The sequence below is a fragment of the Melopsittacus undulatus genome, chromosome 12 (genome assembly GCF_012275295.1).
Source record: "Melopsittacus undulatus isolate bMelUnd1 chromosome 12, bMelUnd1.mat.Z, whole genome shotgun sequence".
In the NCBI taxonomy this organism is placed as follows: Eukaryota; Metazoa; Chordata; class Aves; order Psittaciformes; family Psittaculidae; genus Melopsittacus; species Melopsittacus undulatus.
Window position 1 is genome coordinate 7267930 of NC_047538.1, and position 19513 is coordinate 7287442.

The following is a 19513-nucleotide window of genomic DNA, read 5'->3' on the forward strand; positions in this document are numbered from 1 at the left end:
CAAGGCAGAATAAAGCTCAAAACTGGAATCAGATGTACAGCATTGATAAATTAGCAGGGCATGCTCCTGCTGTCCTTTTATAAAGTCTTTGTGTAATTCCAAAGGCATCCCAACCCTTCAGCAGCCAGCAATCTCCTAGAAATATGCACACTGATGACCATTCTTCCCCAGACAGGAAACCAGCAAGCTTGGGTTGAGAGTCAGCAAGAGAAGCTCTAGGGCTGACAAGGAACATGAGCATAGACTCTTCAAACAAACGTGATGAGGGAGGGGAAAAGGCATGGACCTGACTTCAAAGGTGCTAAATCGCTCAGGCCTCAGCCCTTCATCTGTGCATCCTTGTGCAGGGAATGCTTATGGCTATTTTAGAAACACCCAAATGCACTCTGCCTGTTTAACAAACCTGTAAGCCAGGATCAACACTCTGTCTTCTCTTGCTTGGTAAGTTCCTAAGGCTCATGGCCAGACATCCTCCTCCTCCAGATCCTGACAATAGGCTGCGAGAGAGTCCTACTGGTCTTGGTTAAAAGCAACTGCTGCCTATTTAAAGCATGAAAAGGACAGAACACGTTTTTAATATATTTGATCAAAGTTGCCTACTGTTAACATATGGTTTGGGGAAAAAAAGGCACTATAAAAATGTGCTAACCACATGTTTCTGCAGGACTTCAAGAGCTCGCAGAACGCCACCAGTTCTTCAACAAGATTAATGCATTTTTAACTGTGGGCGTACCCTTTCCTTTTCCAGCACAAAATCCAGCTAACTTCCACACCAAAGGCTAAAGAATTCCAGAGGCTTTGAGTTTATCGCCATCTAGTGACAAGAGTAAAGCCATACACAGAACCTCAGGCACATCCTTTGTGTGGAGCCCCTTCTCCCTCCTGCAATGCTAAACCGTACCTTGTGGCAGAGTTCCATAGATCACCTTTTGTTTCCTTTCAGTTTAGGCAAGCGTTCTGCTCTTGGAGGTATAAGAAATGCATTTTCAGAGCAGCTTCCCTGTGTGCTGCACAATGACAGGCCTAAGGGAGCTCATTCTTTTTGCCACCTTTCTCTCAGAGGTCAGTCCACCTCATCTATCTGCTAGAATACACACAAGGAAGAGTTAAATACACAGAAGTTAACTGCCTCAAACAGGAAAATCAGCAGCAGCACCTAGATATCAAATCCTTTGTCAGGGTTTATTTAAAACATCTCTATTTTTCACAGATTTCATTACTTCCTTCAGCCATGTAAAACCCAATTACAGCGGGGTTGTCTTGGGCACAAAACAGGTTTTATAGGTAATAGCTCTGGACTTTCACCAACAGGGGCTGGGTAACAGTGGATGTTCTGTAGGACAAAAAGCAAAACCACATTTTTTTATTAGCACAAAATAGGACAGAAAAGATAAATGTGCCCTCTACAGATGCCCGTGCAATGCCTCAGGCACACGCACACCAAGGCTCCTGCTAAGGGAGAATTAAAGCTTATACAGATATATTCTGATCCAATTCCTATTTCACCATAACTCTTAGTAAACATCAGCCTTTCTACAGTAAAACTATGAAAGAAAGAGATTTTGAGAACTCTCCAACATGCTTGTGTAACAGATAACCAGAGGGTTATCCCATCTGCCCCAACTGATTACTCTTGCAGTACACCCTTCAGTGTCATTGTAAATAGGAACTGCAGAAATCCAGCTTGTCTAAGACCCCTTTGCTCATAGTCAGGGCAGCAGCACAGGACTGCACAGCAGTGCCAAGGCACTGTGCAAGAGCTCACACCATTCCCTTGGGGACAAAAAGCATCCTGCTCTCAGGTTTGCCCTTGGAAAACTGTTCACTGAGATTGAAGGTTTCCTCCTACCGATTTCATCACACTCAGAAAAAGAGTTAACTGTAATCCATGTACTTAAATATCCTTTTTAATTACAATTACAGGTGAACACTCATGACAGATGCGTTTATTGCTTTGAGCTTTTCAGGAATATCTTGGGTGTTTGCCATCCTGCAGGAGGGCTTTTCAAGCCAGCTCGTTTCCAGATGCGCTCCAAATCTTTCTCAAACTTGACCTAAAACAAAACATAAAGATAGGCATAAAACTGTAACACAGCTTAGAAGCAACACTCAAGATTTCATCCCTTGTCCGTGTGTCACACAGGTAATAACACAGACACAAAGGAAAAATGCTTTTAGTAGGCAGCTTGTTCTAAGTGAGTTTCTAAGAAAACATATTGACATGCACAGCATTATTTTAATGTCCTGTGGCAAAGAAAACTGAGATGGAAAATAAAACTAAGAAAATTAAGAGGATTTCCTCATCATAAAGTGCTCAACACTGCTACCTGCAAACCTCAACAAAGGGCACTACAATCAGCCCCCATCTGCATCTGGGCAAGTTGAAAATTACCAGAGAATTAACTAAACTGCATCATAGCAAACCTAACAGCTGAAAGGTAGTGGGGAATGAAAACATCTATGGCTTGAATGAAGCCCCATGTCTTCCTTCACCCCTTCTATTAAGGGAAGTAAAAGGCTTCTGTACAGGGACAATAGGAAGCACTTGAGGATGCTGGCAAGACAGGACTGAAATTAAACCAGTCTCCCTGATGTAACAGACACATGAATTAACCTTCCCCACAAACACTAAAATTCCTCTCCATTAGCCATACATGAGTTACTGTCATGAAGAAATATGATGCCTAGTTTACAACCTGTTAACAACCACAGAGACAGCGTGAATTACAGCTTCTCAAGATGCACAGGTCAAACACTATCCAGAAAAAGCTATTGTACCAGTAAATGCTGAATTCATTAAGGCTCCCAAGCTACTGCTGCCACTTTCCCTGTATCAATTCCACTTAAACCCATCATTTGACACCTGAACCAGTCTGAGAAGCAGGCACATTTATGTCATGAAGCTCTCTACCCTGAGCTTACCTGCCGCTTCTTCTTGCGCCCTTCCTTTATCCTCCTCCGTATGAACTTCCTTCTCTTCAGCAGCTTTTTGTACTTGTGCTTATTCATCTTCCTCCTGCGAATCTCCAACACATTCTTACACTGAACCTTGTTGTTAGGCGTTCCTTCTCCTTCCTCCACATCACCTCCCTCATCCGCGGGGGGACAGTCATATTGCTGGAGGCCTTCCCGGCCAGCTTCCTCCTGAGCATTAAGGCCTTCTGCTTTGGGAAGGAAGTACCTGACTGTGAGCCAGCTCTCCAAAGGGCTGATGGAGAGTTTTCTGGGGATCAGGATCTCTTCCAGTTCAGGGTCATGGGACTGCTGAGCCTGGGCTCCGCTCTTGTTCGATGGCTGCGTGCAATAGTGTGCAGGTGTAGAGTGATAGCAAAGAAAGGAAGACACTGACCTGGGCAAACGGGGGCCTTGGGGGAGAGAAGAAGTTCATTTAAGAGGAGGAAGTTTCAATCAGGACCTTAAGAAAAGCTCTGTCCAGCTCTAAAACCATCAGACAACTGCAGCCAGAATAACCTCCTGCTTACAAATTACATTCCCATCACAAAAACAAGGAAGTATTTGTTTAATTCGACTTACACTGCTACAACATCATTACTGAGACTACACTATACAGTGTTTTACTGTATAAACTGTGTTAGGGCAGTTCGGAATGGGTAGGAAGTGGGTAGTTTGCTGTATTAAGCCTTTCTGCTGCTAAGCAATCTCCTCCTAAGCTCAGAAGGAGGCAAATCCAAGCTACACAACCCTGATGGATCAGGGACACAACAACAGCCTCACCGCTCCTGTCCTGCCTGCTGGGAAAGGAACTGCTAGGAGCAAACCCAGAACAACCCCAGCCAACAAACAAACACTGCAAAGCACACGAAGCTGGACCTCAGAACAGCCATGTACCTGCAATCCGGGAAGCCCTCAGTAACCGGGAAGCCGCCTGTGCTATTAGCATGCTGTTTCCCTCTGTTCACCGTCAGAGGCATAAGGCCTGTTAAAACAAGAACGTTTATTCAACGAGGTAAACACGTTTGGAAAGAGCTTCTCCATTACCCCACAAAGAACGGGCTGAGGCACCTTCAGCACCCTCCTCGCCTCACCAACACCCTCAGGTTCTGCCGCAGAGGCCTGGCCCACAGGCACCGCTGCGGCCGAGCTGCAGACGGCGTTAACAACGCCTCGGCTGCTCCAGGCTCAAACCCAACATCACCTCAGCCGCCAGGCTCACAGCTCGGAACGGAAACCTGGCTTCCGTACCACAGAACCGAGGGGTAACGGGGAGCCCGCTGCCCTCAGGCCGTGAGGGGCAGCTCCGCCATCACCGAGGGGAGCGGCATCCCCTCCAACGCCCCTCACGGAGCCACCGCGGCCCGCACCAGCGCTGCCCCCTCAGCCTGCGGCCGCCATCACTCACCAGCCCGCCCGCCTCTGCCCCGGAACTTCCGGCCGCCGCGCAGGCGCCGGGCTGGAACATGGCGGCCGGGGGAGAAGGGAGGCCGGCTCCGTGCGCAGCCATGGGCTGAGGGCGCTGGAGCGGGGCCGTGTCCCCTCACGGCAGGCAGCAGCCCCGGGGCAGCACTCGAGAGGCCCTGGGGTCCCCACAGCCAGCGGCTCGGCCCTGCCGCCTCCCGTGTGACTCACGGAGCAGGGGCTGTGCTGACCGCGTTCCTCAGAGCCGGCTGTGGGAGCAGGGAGAAGGCTCCCGAGAGAGGAGGGAACAGGTTTCCAACACAGCGAGGGGCCATGAGGAACCTGGAGCAGGTGTGCAGGGACAGGGCAAGGGAATGGCTTGAACCTGCCCGAGGGGAGGCTGAGCTGAGCTCTGAGGCAGAAGCTGTTCCCTGGGAGGGTGCTGAGGCGCTGGCACAGGGTGCCCAGAGAAGCTGTGGCTGCCCCATCCCTGGCAGTGCTCAAGGCCAGGTTGGACACAGGGGCTTGGAGCAGCTGCTCCAGTGGAAGGGGTCCCTGCCCGTGGAACTGGAGGAGCTTTAAGGTCCCTTCAACCCAGCACAAGCTGGGGTTCTGTGCTGACTCCTTTTCTACATCCAATTCAAACTAAATTCTCCTTACCTGTTGGGTTTGTGCCCATCTTTAGCCCCCCTTTGAGGTGGGAAGTCAATGGCTGGCAGTTGCCAGCACCACGCTTTGCTCCATGACAGCAGCCCCAGCTCTGCGCCCAGCAGCGGGTGGGACAAGCAGTCCTTAGCGAGCCCTCATACCCCTGCCAGCACAGGGATCACGGCAGACACCGCTCCATGCACACCGCATCCCAGGGCAGGGCTGCGGGTGGCTGCAGTCCAGGACCAGCCACGCCTGTCTCTCCCACTTACCTGGCTGCCGTTTGCCTTCTCATGGTGGTGCAGGAACCCACCGCCTTGGCACAGCATCAAAGTGCCTCATCAGCTGGCAGGGGGGAGCAATGCTGAAGCCAACCCCAGACTTCAAAGAAGTTTCTGCTTTTATCCTCACTCTCAGGCAGAACACAGGGTGCTTGTTCACAGCTGCTCTGAGGAGGTCGGGTAGCACAAGGGTCTGCCTCAGCTCCAGGGCCACCCCACCACCTCAAACCCATCTAGCCCCAAGGGTGAGAGTTCCTGCCTGCAAGGTGCGTTTCTCTGCTCAGGGAACAGAAAGCTCTGTGCAGACAAAGGCAGTGGGTCAGTAAATGGGCTGTTTGTTTAAACAGGACTTTATTGAAGACACTTCAGAAGTTTTATGTACAAAACAGCATTCCCACCCCCATCTCAGGATGTTAGTCACCCACCGGGAACAAAGCAAGTGCCTGGTGTGTGCTGTCAATCTGGGGACACGCAGAGGCTGCTGAGGAGTTTATAGAAGTACCAAATCCATGTAGTTTAGAGCTGAGCAATTGCAGCCTTGGCTCCATTAGGACTGAAGGAAACAGAAGAACCTTTCCCAGAGCCGTGTCTCCAGCAGACTGGAATCTGACAGCATACACCAGCCTTACTCTGAGGTCAGCTCATTTACTTCTGCAAAGAGTTTGGTTTTGGAAGTGATGAGGAACCAGCCCCTGGATCTAACTTGCTTTATCTTCGATCTATTTTAGATGGTTCCATCACTAAGAGCACAGTAGTATTTGCAGGAAGCATTAGAACAGAGCAGTAGCAATACCAAGGAGAAGAGTCAGCCACCTCACTTCCCACATACACCTAGAAAGAAGCTGGTATCCAACTGGCTATTTCAACTAGTGTATAAGAAAACCCTAGGGACACAGACAATAGTGGCACAGTTAAACAGTGACTGATGTGCTGTTTCTGCAGTGTGCTGGGCACTTCTACCATGGTAGCGTTTCCCCTTGCCAATCCAGGAAGGAACCGTTCTCCTTTTCACCAAGCCGGTCCAGAACAGAGAGGATACCAGGGATAGCCTCTTGCACCTGCATGGGAGCCTACAGCAAATCAAGTTACATCATTACAGGGAATATCTTACAGACAAGAATCAACAGCATTTAAGGAGTTATTAGAATCAAGGAGGATGTATTTTCATGCTTCTCATGCACCTCTGCAGCACACAGAAACGTGTACTGTGCAGAGGGCTTTTGCTCAAGGGTTGGGACAACACAAGAGTCATACTGTCATGTTTGACGTGTCACTTACCATGTTCCCACCCATGTCTGTCTGAAGCCAGCCTGGATGCAAAGAAATACAAAGAATTCCATCCGATTTCAAGTCTGCAGCGAGACACCTGGTGATCATGTTCAGTGCAGTCTATGGGAGTGGAAACCATCGATCAGTGTGCTAGCTTTACAAAGCTTGAGCAAGACCTTAAGCTAAGCTAACTGTCACCTCCCTGCCACCATGCTGCCAAAGGAAGGGGCAGTAATGGTATCACAGTAACTTATCCAGGCTTAGTGGGGCTTCATTCTCAGAGATACCTTTTAAGAGAAGCACTGTGCAAAATCTACCACCATTAGCTTACTGCCCAAAGATGAAACCAAGTTATGATGGAAAGTAAAGAACCATGTGAAACTGCTAAGGAGCTGTGGAGAAGATAATATTGACATAAGGACTCTGTTTTTCTGCAGTAATCACTACACAAACATTCCGGGCTTTACTTCTGAACAGGGAAAACAAGCACACTAACAGCTTCTGAGGAGGTGGTGTAGGAGAAACTGTACGCCTGATCTTGACTGTACAAACTCTGGATGTGACAAACCTCAAAACTCCACCTCTCCTTAGTGAGCATTGCCAGGTACAGCTCAGCACACCTTTTGTTGAGTTCTGTGCTTGCTATCATGCTTGGATAGGAACACAACCTGATGGCATCAGTTCTTCCCTGAATGCCAAGTCCCTCTGAAATGGATCTGTATCAGAGTCAGGATGGAGCCTGCTCTTAAGAAGCTGGCATGCTCGCTCCAGGTGTATGGTTTTCCCATTTCCAGCCACATGAGGAACAAGGACATTCCTGTGTCAGCCTGTCCAAGAGGGGCTGCACACCTCACCTCACCATCCTAAACTCAGAGTGGTCTTTAACTCACCCACTGAGCACAGCCCACAAACCTTTGCTATCCTGTAGGGGTAGACCTTGAGGAACATCTCATTTGCCTGGACGAGTTGCATGGAGGCAGCAAGAGAGGACATATTGATAATAGCAGCTCTGTGGCAGCCCATTCCTGTGCTCAGCTGGGCTGCCTTCCTCAGAAGGGGGAGAAATGCCTGTGGAAACAAAGGTTTGTTTGAGCTTGGTCAGCTTGCCCTTGGCCAAGACAGTCTATGGAGAAAGTTGATGGCTTCCCACACAAGCTGACTATAGGAAACCTGTCTATAACAGCCAGCTGTAGGTAGCAAGGGCCTTCAGTCTCTTGTGCCCATCTCCTAACCCAACCAATGCACTGAAGTGACTTTACACCAGGTGGATTTAAATTAAAAGAGCCATAATAAAATGATGTTTTGCTGCTCTCTAGGCACACAGTGGGATATCAGAACTGCATTTGTGCAGTCCCAGCCTGACAAATGCTTTGGTTACAAGGGGAAAAGCCTCTTCTAGTACCATAGATTAAGCATGTGCCTCCCCATTCTTACCTTGGTGACCATCAGCTGGGCAACTGTATTGGTTTCATAAATGGTGAGCATTGTCTCTGCTGTGACTTCTTCCAAGGAAGCAAGCACATTGATGCCAGCGTTGTTAATGAGGCAGTTCAGACCTTTGTCGCCCACAATCTCCTCCACTTCCTTGACTACTTTCTTGATGCTGTTTTCACAGACCACATCTGCACAGAGGAGCCAAGAACAACCACAGTGTGTGGGTCAAATGCTGTTTGTCACTGTACAACACCTGCTAAACCAAAGCTAAGGCTTTAGTCTCAATGGGGACGTTTAGGCAGCACATTGAGATGACAATGCATGGAGGACTTCACATAGATTATGTTACCTGAAGGTGAGGGTGATGGTTCTCAGTGGCTGGAGGTCATGTACAGCTACTGATCACCCAGGAGACCAGTTCCTTCAGATGCACTCACCTGACTTAGCTGAATATAATGATCTATAAGCCATTTACTCACCCAGTTGGAGGAGCTTGATGTTGCTGTATTGCTTGCTGAGCTGCTGGAGTTCCTAAAAGAAGAAATCTTTTGGGTTATCTTTTATATATCCATGACTATTACATAAACCAGCTTGAAATCCACACCTCCAGCATTGAAACTGCCATTTCTTTTCATAACTGGACCACAGGCAGTGACACAGCTTTGGTTGTAACCTACTGAGCAGCTTTCCTGAGAGCAACATCAACTGCCTCAAGAAACTGGACTCTTCATACTCAAGACCACCAGCACACTGTATTAGAATTCTCAGTGTGGACAGCTCGAGGTGTGCTTGCAGGGTAACCAAAGGTCTTTGGTCAAGCAACTACTAGCACCCAGACTGCATTCCAGGACAGGAATTCCTCACTTCCTTCAGAAAAACAGAATTATCCTGAAGCTCAGCTCATGCTTTACATCAGTTTGGGGCTATGGGAATGCTTAAGAAAAACACTTTGGAATTAAGTGTTACTAAATTAGTGGAATTTAATACAGTTTCCTAGCAATTTTCCCCATGGAAATTCTGTTTTCCTGCACTCTCCTTAGCTTCAATTCTTGTAACTGAAGGTAAAGCACACATGAAACCAGTTATGTAGGCAGCAACTGTCCACAAGAACAATTCCCTGCTAGATAGCTGTAATTCACTCCTCTGCCTACTATCTCTTAGCAGAGAACTGACTGGTGTTCTTGGAGGAAATCAATGCTATCCTAGTGTTGCTGCTGGACAAAGTGTGTCCAAGTTCCAGCTGGAATACTGAAGTTTCTGTGCCATGTAGCCAAGTGGGAAGCGCAGCCAAGTGTAACAGATGGATTAGATACTCCCAGCTATGTTTAGGAGAGTGAGCAACCTGGCCAAACATTCCAGCTCAAGCAGATCCATTTCTTTAGGAGCCCTTTGGGAATAGGGGTCAGGAGGGCTGGGTTTGAAAGAGTCACTTGGAGACACTTCGGGACTCGGTGTCCTCTGTCAAGCTGTAATGCATTACATCCTTTATCGCAGTTCAGACTCTGCAGGATTCTCTCCAGGCTTGTTTAGAGAACTTGTTCTCCCACTGAGGACAATCTACAACTGCAGTTAAGGCCATTAAGGGGAGGGGAAAGGAAGGGGAACAAGTCAGAAGCAAAAAACCAGAAGACATTCCTTCCCTTGGATAGGGCTTAATGGGGGAGTTTTCAAGGGATGAAAGGCTCAGAACACAGTGTCTTGTTTATCGATAGCCAGGCATGAAATAGTTCTGCCATGTCAAGGCCTGCAGTAATTCTGGGTTTTGGACTGGGCTTGGGTTTGACAGCATCACTTACTTGATAATAAAGTCCAGAAGTGCTCTGGCTTCCCAAGGTTTGTTCATTTATTTATAGCCACATTGCTTTCCTCTCTGGCAGAAGCAAGCTACTAACTCCTGCTGAAAGGCCAGAGATGTTCAGTGCAGCGACAGCAGCCGAGAGGCTTCTGAAGTGTGAAAGCAATATGTTCAATTACCAACTCCAAACAGGGCAGGATTAAGCATTCTCCAGCATGGAATTACACTTGCTGGATGCAAATCAGCTTTCAACTGCAATGATTTTTCCATTGAGTTAATTACTTGGTTAACAAGTGACTCCCACTTCAGTGGTTGAAGTTTCTCAGAAACAGCTTCCAGGCATAAAACTACCTTAGAGAGCTTTGGTCTTTGAGAACGTTATTCTGCCTTACATTAGGATGCAAACAGGAGATGAGAATCCAGTCAGGAAACCAAACCGCTGCAGAAAAGCCTCTTCTTTGCCCTGCTGTGCCTAGAAGGCCCATGCAGAGAGGAGCACTGAGGCACACTGCACTGCCATGAATGCAGCATATCTGCATGCAGCCCTTTTGAGCCACGTGTGCTGCTTCTCTGCCCCCACTCCAGGTATGTCTGATCCCTCTGTCCAGAGAGCTCTGGAAATATCACTGCAATGCAATGCAGTGCAGCCCGTAATGGCAACACATAAAGAACGAGGGAGCTCCTTGGCACTGCTGTTTGAGGTGCAGCTCGTGCATTAATGTCAGTTCAGTTCATGCCATTTCACTTAGGGACGGTAAGCACAGCTGACATAGCCCAGGCTAAGTCATTTTTAGTTGGAGTAATGTGATAACCAAATTGAAACCAAGCAATACAAAGCCAACACCACAGCTCCCTCATAGCTCTGCAAGTGCTCTGCACCTGGATAGTGCCTCCTGAGAATCCATTCTTAGGGATTCCAGGAAAAAATTACCCTGTGATTAGCATCTCCTTTCCTGCCTGCTGATCCTAGCTATGATTAACAGAGAGCCAGCCTAATCCACTTTAAACAAGGCTATCCCAGGTACAGCTCCATCAGTACACAGGGTATTTATGGCTAGATCTCAAGCAGGAATGTTGCCTTTGTCATTTAGCAAGATTTACTCCTTCTTCTTTCTGAAAGCATTATTCACTTCAGTTACAACTCTTGGAAAGGACCTGGCCATCTGAGGCCAGTTGGAAGCAAGCAAGCCAACTACCAGAGCCTGTAGGCAGCTTTGTCAGGCAAAGAGCACTTGGGTACCCTTCACATCATCCTGCTTGGACAAAGTCAAAGATGTATCATATTTGCTCATGTCTCCCTGAGACAGGCTATCCAGTATCACAGTGTGCAGCCAACTCACTGTTTGGCTGTGGAAATGCTTAGGTTGAGCTGCTGCAGACTGCCCCAACTCCAGAAGAGCTAAACCTTAATGCTGTAGGAAGTGCAAAACACCTCCAGAATAAAGCAACAAACCAACACTGCAATAACCTTCCAATGAGAAGGACTTCAGGAATGCCCCCTTTGCCTGATACAGCACCTCTGTCTCACTACAGCGCTGCTCTTCCCAATAGCAGCCACATGGCTTAAATATGTAGGAAAGGAAAACCACAACCAAAACCTGACAGTGAGCAGGAGCACTTGAGTACGAGCTCTGTGTCTGACAAGGGAACAGACACAGCACTGTTGGTAACACTATCTCCTACTTCAGAGGAAGGGAAACAGCACATTAAGCCCTGGAAGCTTTCCAGGGCCCAGAAGAGGACTCCTGAGCAGGGAGGAACTGAACACTTGCTTGTTCATCTGGGAACACACTTGGGCTTGTGGGGAGAGCAGGAGGAACAAGAGATGCTCCTGTCCCACACTCAGCTCGCAGCACAGCCAAGCTGAGCACAGAGGGCTGTGAACTCATTTCCACTGTGGCCATTTGGATGCCTTCTACCTGGCATCCCTTCCTTTTACACCCCAGCAGGTCATAGCGGGGACTACAGCATCATTAGGTGCAGCCGGAGACTTTAAGTCAGAGGGGTTTTCCCACTTACAGGGAAGCAGAATAGGGGAAAAGGAGCAAGAAACCAAAGCAGCACGGGGGGAGAACACAGATGGGTCCATGAGCCATCTGCCTTACAACAACCATGCTGTGGTTTTGTCCATCTGGAGTGCAAAGACAGGACATGGGGATTATTTTGCAAGAGGTTTGGAGCTGCTTCCTCCCTTTCGGAGGGGCCCGAGCTCAGAATCAAAGCGTGGCTGAAGGAGCCTGGTGTGGTGCTTCTCAAGGAGGGGCAGCGGTGATCCCGATGCCTGCAGGCCTGCTGCACGTTACCGTGTGATCTGAAAGCCATTTGGTAGGCAAATGTTGAGCCGAGGCCACCTAGGAGCTGCTCAGCACAAGAAGGCTGAGTTTTCACAACTCCTGCCAGCACCCTCCCAGGCAAGAGCCTGCAGCTGCTCAGCCTTAGCAAGTTACACGAGTGCTGCTTCCCGTAGTAAGCCGGGCCCAGCATCTCTTCCTAAAGTCAGGTCCTCAGGGCTCTTGTCCGTCCACTGTTCAGGACTCCCAAGTATGTGGTTATCTCTGTATCAGCTGCACCCGGAGATTCCTTGGATAACTTGCAGCTCCCAGGGAATTGCTGCTCATCCCCTCAATGGATTTGCCAGGAGCTAAGTATATCTCATCACTTTTCCTCTAAAAACTGGGATTCTGCTTTTAAAAGGCTTTTCATTTAAGTTCTGCACATCCTTTCCCCCCCTCCCTGCATTCTGCAATAGGATGATGCTATTGTACCAGACCAGGTGAGAGCAGACTGTCCAAAGCTGCTGTTCTCCAAGTCCATCCTCAAATACAGGAGGAATAAGGGACAGTGCGTTCATATTAAGCAGGATATTTTATATGGTCCCTTCCCACAGAGAAAAAGGTGAGGAAACAAAAGTAAACTGCTTGAATCATCACCAAGAGACAAAGGCAGCACTGACAGCTCAGGTGTGCAGAGAAAGAACAAGTCCCTCAGCATCACAGCCCTGTGTGGTCAACAGACAGGTACTAAACAGGCAAAGCCCATTTCATGTGCACTGAGACAGTGCCTTGGGAGGGCAGGAACCTGAACCCTGGGGTTCCAGTGCTTGGGAAGTCAGTGAAGGGAAAGAAGATGGCTGAACCTTTGCCTTTCCTTTCCCATCCCACACTCAACATTGCCAGATTGGAGCCACACTCGGAGCCAGTGCTTGCACATGGTGCCAAGACTGCCATGGCTGGAGGCTCAAGCACGCCTGTGCTTGCCCTCTGCCAGCGAGGACTGGCAGCACGGTGGAGGCAGGAAGGTGGCAGGGCTGTGCCAATGCCTTGTGTTGCCATTGGGACAGATAACACCAACCAGACCACCACAGCACCTTCCCTAAAGACCTCCCTTCCTCGCAGAGGTTCCAAACCCATCTGTTGGAAACGTGCTCCCAGCTGGCTGCAGAGGTTCCTACTGATGTCCTGCCAAAGCACAGCACATGGCCCAGAGGTCCTTACAGAGAACAAAAACCCACCCTGATCCACCAAGGACAAGTCTCACACCCCCCCCCCCATCCCCCAAAACCAGCCCTTTGGGATGCACCCCATGTGGCCTGCAGAATCGCCACTGGGGTTACTGGAATGCAGCTCTTGGCCAGCTTCCTGCCTACAGGAATCACGGCTGCCAGAGTCTTTCCAGGTTTCTCCCACTGCTAGCGAGGAGTGCCCCAGCCTCTTCCCAAGCCCACGGAGCTGGTGGAGGGGTGTTCCAGCTGCTTGGGCAGGTTTGCCAGCCCTCCTGCTCGAGGTTTTGAAGTGCTGGCAATGGAAACCCTCACAAAGCTGTGTGGAGCACAGGTAATGCTCCCTAGGAAGCTCTTTAGATTCAATATAAGGCAGAAGTTCTTCACTATGAGGGTGCCCAGGGAAGCTGTGGCTGCCCCATCCCTGGCAGTGCTCAAGGCCAGGTTGGACACAGGGGCTTGGAGCAGCTGCTCCAGTGGAAGGGGTCCCTGCCCGTGGGGAACTGGATGAGCTTTAAGCTCCCTTTATGGTCCCAAACCATTCTAGGCTCCTAGAAACCATTTTGCTCCTCCTTGTCATGGATCCATGTCCACTACAATGAGAAATCACTGCTGAACACAAGGGCCAGTTGGTGGAAAAGCACCTCCCTCAGCACGAAAGCAGCTTTGGAACAAACAAGTGAGCAGGGAGATTTCTATCTCACGACAGGTCGGATGTCTCCTGGTTTCCTGCACCAGGGCTGCTCTGTGCTGAGGGTTGTGCAATCACCAATAGGAAATACACCTGGGACAAGAGCCAGATCTTGTAACAGGAGCTGAAAGCAGCCGGGATGGTGGTGAATACCTGTGCAGGGGCTCCGGTAGCACCGAAGGGGGGTGAGGGGGCTGCAGGAGCCAGCTCTCTGTCCTGCTGGACTGATTCTCAGCAAGTCTATTCAGAAGCATCCTGAACGTGCCTTTGTGCTGGAGAGAGGTCCTGACATGAAACAAAGCTATTTCCCTTCAGCTCTGTAAGCACCTGCAGAGCACAGGGCTGCTGGAGCAGCGTGACCACAGGCATGACCTGCACTATAACCTGTGAAAGAGAGGGGCTTGGGACAAGGGGTGCAGGGACAGGGCAAGGGGAATGGCTTGAACCTGCCCAAGCGGAGACTGAGCTGAGCTCTTAGGCAGAAACTCTTCCCTGTGAGGGTGCTGAGGCGCTGGCACAGGGTGCCCAGAGAAGCTGTGGCTGCCCCATCCCTGGCAGTGCTCAAGGCCAGGTTGGACACAGGGGCTTGGAGCAGCTGCTCCAGTGGAAGGGGTCCCTGCCCGGGGCAGGGTTGGGGATGGAGGAGCTTTAAGGTCCTTCCCCAGCCAAAGGGCTGTGTGGTTCTAAGGGGGAGCCTCACAGCATCTCTGAGCACTTCTGGGCAGCAGTGAACACAGTTGTCACGTTTTCTCCATTGCCAGCATGGGGCCATCAGAGTGCTCACACGCTGTGATTCTGAACAGAATAAAACCCACCAGGAGGGAGCAGGCACAGAAGCTCTGTTTACATCCCTTCGTGCCAGGGAATTCTGCTAAGGCAGCCTCGTGCCGTGCGTTAAATAATGCAGAGGCTTTTGGTATCAATTCTCAATGTAATGGGTATCAAATAGGCTTTTGGTATCGATTTCCCTACCGAATTCCTATGGATTTGGGGTGTTTGAGAGAGTCATTGTTGAGAGCTCAGATTCCTGCAGCTCTGGAGCCCTAGAGCTTTGCTAAGAAAGGAGGAGGAGGAGGAGGATGATACCTGCGGGCATTGCCATGCTGCCCTACTGAGGGGAGCCAAGCTCACACCAGAGATAGAGCAGACACAGAGTGGCCACAAAGTGAGCAGACCCATAACCCTCATTGATTTGCCTCCCAAAGGCTCCTAGAGTGCCCTTAATCTGCCTGACAATCACTTATAACAGCCTGGGGATGGGGCAGGACTCCGAGCACATTACTGCACTGCTGCAGCAGCAAGAACGAAAGGGCAAGGGGGTGCAGGGGAATCCACCACCAGCAGCGTCTAACAAAAGCCACTATGCTTTCAGCAGGAGGCTCTGGTCCCTGCCCACCCAAGAAAGGCACTAGAAGTGGGGTGTTTAACTCATCATTCATTCGGGCGTTCTCACTCACTGCAAGTCAAGTGGAGAAAGGGGAGAGCCAGACACGGCACAGCCCCTGCAGGGACACAGACCCCTGTGCAGAAAGGACAATGGAAGCTGTAACCGGTTGCACTGGGAAGGATTTTGGAGGCGTGGAACAAGCGGCGCTTGGGATGCCTGAACGGGGGGTCCCGCTGCCCTCGGGAGCCGGCGGCAGCAGCACCCCGACAGCTCCCACAGCACCAGCTCCATCCATCCCCGCACTTGCTGCCAGGACCTGCGCTTCCAGCAGTGCCCCCCCCGTCGCTACCCCCGGGTACCACTTGACCCCCCGGCTGCATCCTCCCCTCCGGGTCGGAAAACGGCGCTCGCCCCCCGCTTACCTGCGCCTTCTCGGGGTATCGGCAGGTCGCGATAACGAAGTCCGGGGAGGGGCTGGCGGCTGCGAGGCCCCGCACCAGCCCCAGCCCGATGCCCCGGCTGCAGCCGGTGATGAGCACGGAGCGGCAGCGCTGCTGGGACATGGCTGGCTCGGCTCGTCCGCTCCCGGCGCTGCCCCACGCGGTTCTCAACCTGCGCGGAGCTCCGCCCCGCCCGGCGCCTCCCACCGCGGCTGCCGGCCCCGCAGCTCGGGCACACGGGGAGCGCTCGGCTCCTGCCTCCGCCTCCCGCAAAGGACACAGCTGAGCCGAGCTCCGCTCCGCAGTGCTGGGGAAAACCGGGACCTTGGCACAACCGGACAGCAGCTGGGAGCCGGCCCCGGCTCCATCCTGCGCTCGGGGACCTGCGGCTTCCCAGGTTCAGCACAGAGCCCCAGCCTGGATTGTGCTGGAAGGACCTTAAAGCTCCTCCAGTTCCACGGACAGGGACCCCTTCCACTGGAGCAGCTGCTCCAAGCCCCTGTGTCCAACCTGGCCTTGAGCACTGCCAGGGATGGGGCAGCCACAGCTTCTCTGGGCACCCTGTGCCAGCGCCTCAGCACCCTCACAGGGAACAGCTTCTGCCTAAGAGCTCAGCTCAGTCTCCCCTCGGGCAGGTTCAAGCCATTCCCCTTGGCCTGTCCCTACATCCCTTGTCCCAAGCCCCTCTCCAGCTTTCCTGCAGCCCCTTTAGGCACTGGAGCTGCTCTCAGGTCTCCCCTTCAGGAGCCTTCTCTTGTGCAGGCTGCCCCAGCCCAGCTCTCTCAGCCTGGCTCCAGAGCAGAGCTGCTCCAGCCCTCGCAGCACCTTCTGCTTGGAACAGACTTTGTCTTAGGACTGCTGAGACAACACAGAAAACACCACTGCCTTTCCCTGTGCTCTCCCTGATTTACTCCCATGGAAATACTCGCTCTGCCCTTGGAAATGGATAAGCTGCATTCAAAATGAAGTCTCACTGCTCCTTACACACCGTTAGTACAGCCGGGCCAGCCTGTTCCTCCCTTTCTCCCAGCAGTGATGGGCAATGAGCAGCCACTGCCACTTAAGCTCAGCCTTGCGGATAAGAGGCCGGTTTCACACACGGAGCTTTGGAATTAGCGCATCCAGCCCTGCACACGCTGTTCAGGCTCACACACGGAACTCACTGCTCCATACCCAGGGGATCCAGAGCATGTGATTATTGCTCTGCCATATGTAGAAATGAACGTGCAGATCCATTACCCTTTGTTTAAAGTGGAGTCACACAATTAGATTCCACTGCTCTCATGGGAAAAGCTCCTCATTGTGCGAAGATGGGATGTGGCAACACGCCAGCAGCAAGGCTGCCCTCAACACCGATACCTGAGCTTTCTCCTTCCCTCCAAAGAAAGCTCTGTTCCAGACATCTCTGTCTCACAAACACGAACACTCTCTTCTTTCCCCAAGGGATTCATCCATTACCAGCCTTCCCCTGTGCACACTGTTCATTTCAGAGCAGTTCTTTGTGTGTTATCTACCATGTTTTGATGGGTTGGGAGCATTTAAAACAAAAAGAAATCCCTGTCAGGCATAAGACTGCTCAGTCAACCTCTTTGTGCCTGTAATGTATTCAGCCCTCGCTGTCAGCACATCCGAGCGCTGCCAAGCGGAGCTGGAATTCTGGGCATGAGTTAAGCCCGGAGCAGCAGCGCTGGGATTGGAAGCAGACAGCAGGCTTGGGGGACAAACCCTGCAACAATGAGAGAGGGCAACAGTGGAACTGACTCACCCAAGCCACTGGAGACACCCGTTTGGCTCTTCACACTGTGCTTGGTGCTGTGACTGTGATCTGGGAGTCGGAGTCTCCTCAGAGGGGAAGAAACAAACTGCAAGAAGAGGCTTTCCTCAGTGAATAAAGCAACTGAAATCCCTGCTATTGTCTGCATGTATGAGATTCAGAACTGACACATACAGAATCCCATGTAATGCTTCACAAAGCTCCAAAGTTGTGCTAAACACAAAAAGCTCTGATTCATAGAATTATAGAATGTGTTGGAAAGGACCTCAAAGCTCCTCCAGCTCCAACCCCTGCCACGGGCAGGGACTCCTTCCACTGGAGCAGCTGCTCCAAGCCCTGTGTCCAACCTGGCTTTGAACACTGCCAGGGATGGGGCAGCCACAGCTCCTCTGGGCACCCTGTGCCAGCGCCTCAGCACCCTCACAGGGAAGAACTTCCCCTACTTTTATAGACAGGAAAAGTGGGACAGGGTCAGTCACACAGTTATACAGGATTCCCTTCCACCAGCTGGAGGTGAGGCTGTGCAGCCCCACTCATGTATTCTCACCGTATCCTTTCCCTTCGCCTTGCACCAAGTCCTGCACGCTACAGCTGCTCGAGCCCTACTTGTGTCTAACTTGAAGCCAAGGCCACATTGCAGCAGGCTGTTTTAACCACTCTCAAAGAAGCCAAGTTCTTGTGCTGTTTATCTCAACCCGAGCTGAGTTGGAGGTACCAGAGGCAGAATTGCTTTGCTTAGTAATTCCTCACCTACATTTAAGGACAATAAAAACAAGGGTTGCTTGGCAACTCTCACAGAGGAGTTACCCAGCAGGACAATGGAGAAGATATTCCTTTTCTTTTGGGTGAAGCAGTGCCCTCCAGGAACTGCTACTTGGAGTTTCTATACTAGAGTGAGCTCCCTTGATTCAGCCCCTCTTTGGCTTGGGTTTGCCTCTGTGCAGGACATGATGCAAAGCTAGTTTTGATTATCATTTTAGGTCTCTGGCACTTCTTCCATCCAAGAACATCCCAGAATATTTATAGTGTTTGTGGAACTATAAATTACCATTAGAGTGATAGTCTGGAGGCAAAACAAGCAGAGTAAGGTTTAAACCAGACACTCCCTCTAATGAAATGGCTTTGAATCACCCATCCACAGCCTTTAGGTCAGCAGGATTCCAGACCAGGCACTGGGAAGCTGGACACAAGAAGAGCATCCTCTGCCACAAACCAAAGCCAGAGGATTCTTTGGTAACTGCAGACATGGCTCCATCAGAGGTGGCAAGAGACTCCAACCCTTCTTTGGTCATCTCAACCACCAGATTCCCACCTTTGGCTCCCCCAGTGGGGGATCTTTCCCTCTTGGCCACCACCTGCCTGGCATGGGCTATGCTGGAAGTTATTCCACGTCTGAGGAAGTAATTCTCACCTCAAAAAGGTGACCTTTGTTGGCTGACCTTCTGCTGATACAAACACAGACCTACCGTGTGGCCTTCCACTGCTCATTGGACTTACAGCTGAGGGGTCCATTGTGAAGGAACCATTAGCCAGGAAGCCTAAAGGATTACTTCCCAGAAGGGAGGACTAGGCTGTGTCACAGACCAGATAGATGGCTTTATCTGAGCAAAGAGAAGCACAGCCTAATTCACTTTTCAGTGAGTACTACCCCTTCAAAGCCAGATAACCTCTTTCCAGCCATAATTACACATGAACACCAGAGATCACAGAGGAGTAACCCAAGGGATTCTGATGGGAAAGAGACACGTTGCAGCCTTCAGATGTTCAGAAAACAGTAGTCATAATTCACCTCAAAAGCTGAGACTTGTATATGCATGCACAGGCATAAAAACATGGTGCTGCTCAAGCCTAAACTTCATTTAGGTAAACCTAAGCTCCAACCTGATACACGCAGATTTCTGTGGGTTGTAGCCACCAGAACTAGAGCTGTCCTCTTGCT

The 19513-nt window shown here is 50.7% G+C and overlaps 2 protein-coding genes across 4 annotated transcripts; both read right to left on the reverse strand.

The window, feature by feature from the left end:
• Window positions 1–1885: 1885 nt before the first annotated feature.
• AURKAIP1 (aurora kinase A interacting protein 1) lies at window positions 1886–4381 on the reverse strand. Of its 3 annotated transcripts, none has more exons than XM_034068392.1 (4): window positions 4361–4381; window positions 3850–3937; window positions 2923–3365; window positions 1886–2054 (listed from the first exon to the last, which is right to left on the reverse strand). In XM_034068392.1, exons 2-4 carry the CDS (start codon window positions 3899–3901, stop codon window positions 1947–1949), a joined length of 603 nt encoding a protein of 200 aa, XP_033924283.1. In that variant the 5' UTR covers window positions 3902–3937; window positions 4361–4381; the 3' UTR covers window positions 1886–1946. The 3 variants fall into 3 exon arrangements, with proteins under 3 accessions (XP_033924283.1, XP_033924282.1, XP_033924284.1); XM_034068391.1 differs by lacking the exon at window positions 4361–4381 and adding an exon at window positions 4204–4305; XM_034068393.1 differs by lacking the exon at window positions 4361–4381 and adding an exon at window positions 4157–4177.
• A 1236-nt stretch (window positions 4382–5617) lies between these two features.
• LOC101876818 (C-factor-like) lies at window positions 5618–15974 on the reverse strand. The gene is made up of 6 exons (XM_034068390.1): window positions 15783–15974; window positions 8468–8519; window positions 7989–8176; window positions 7467–7622; window positions 6564–6674; window positions 5618–6355 (listed from the first exon to the last, which is right to left on the reverse strand). The coding sequence occupies exons 1-6, from the start codon at window positions 15921–15923 to the stop codon at window positions 6242–6244; spliced, it is 762 nt and encodes a 253-aa protein (XP_033924281.1). The 5' UTR covers window positions 15924–15974; the 3' UTR covers window positions 5618–6241.
• Between the last annotated feature and the right edge of the window lie 3539 nt (window positions 15975–19513).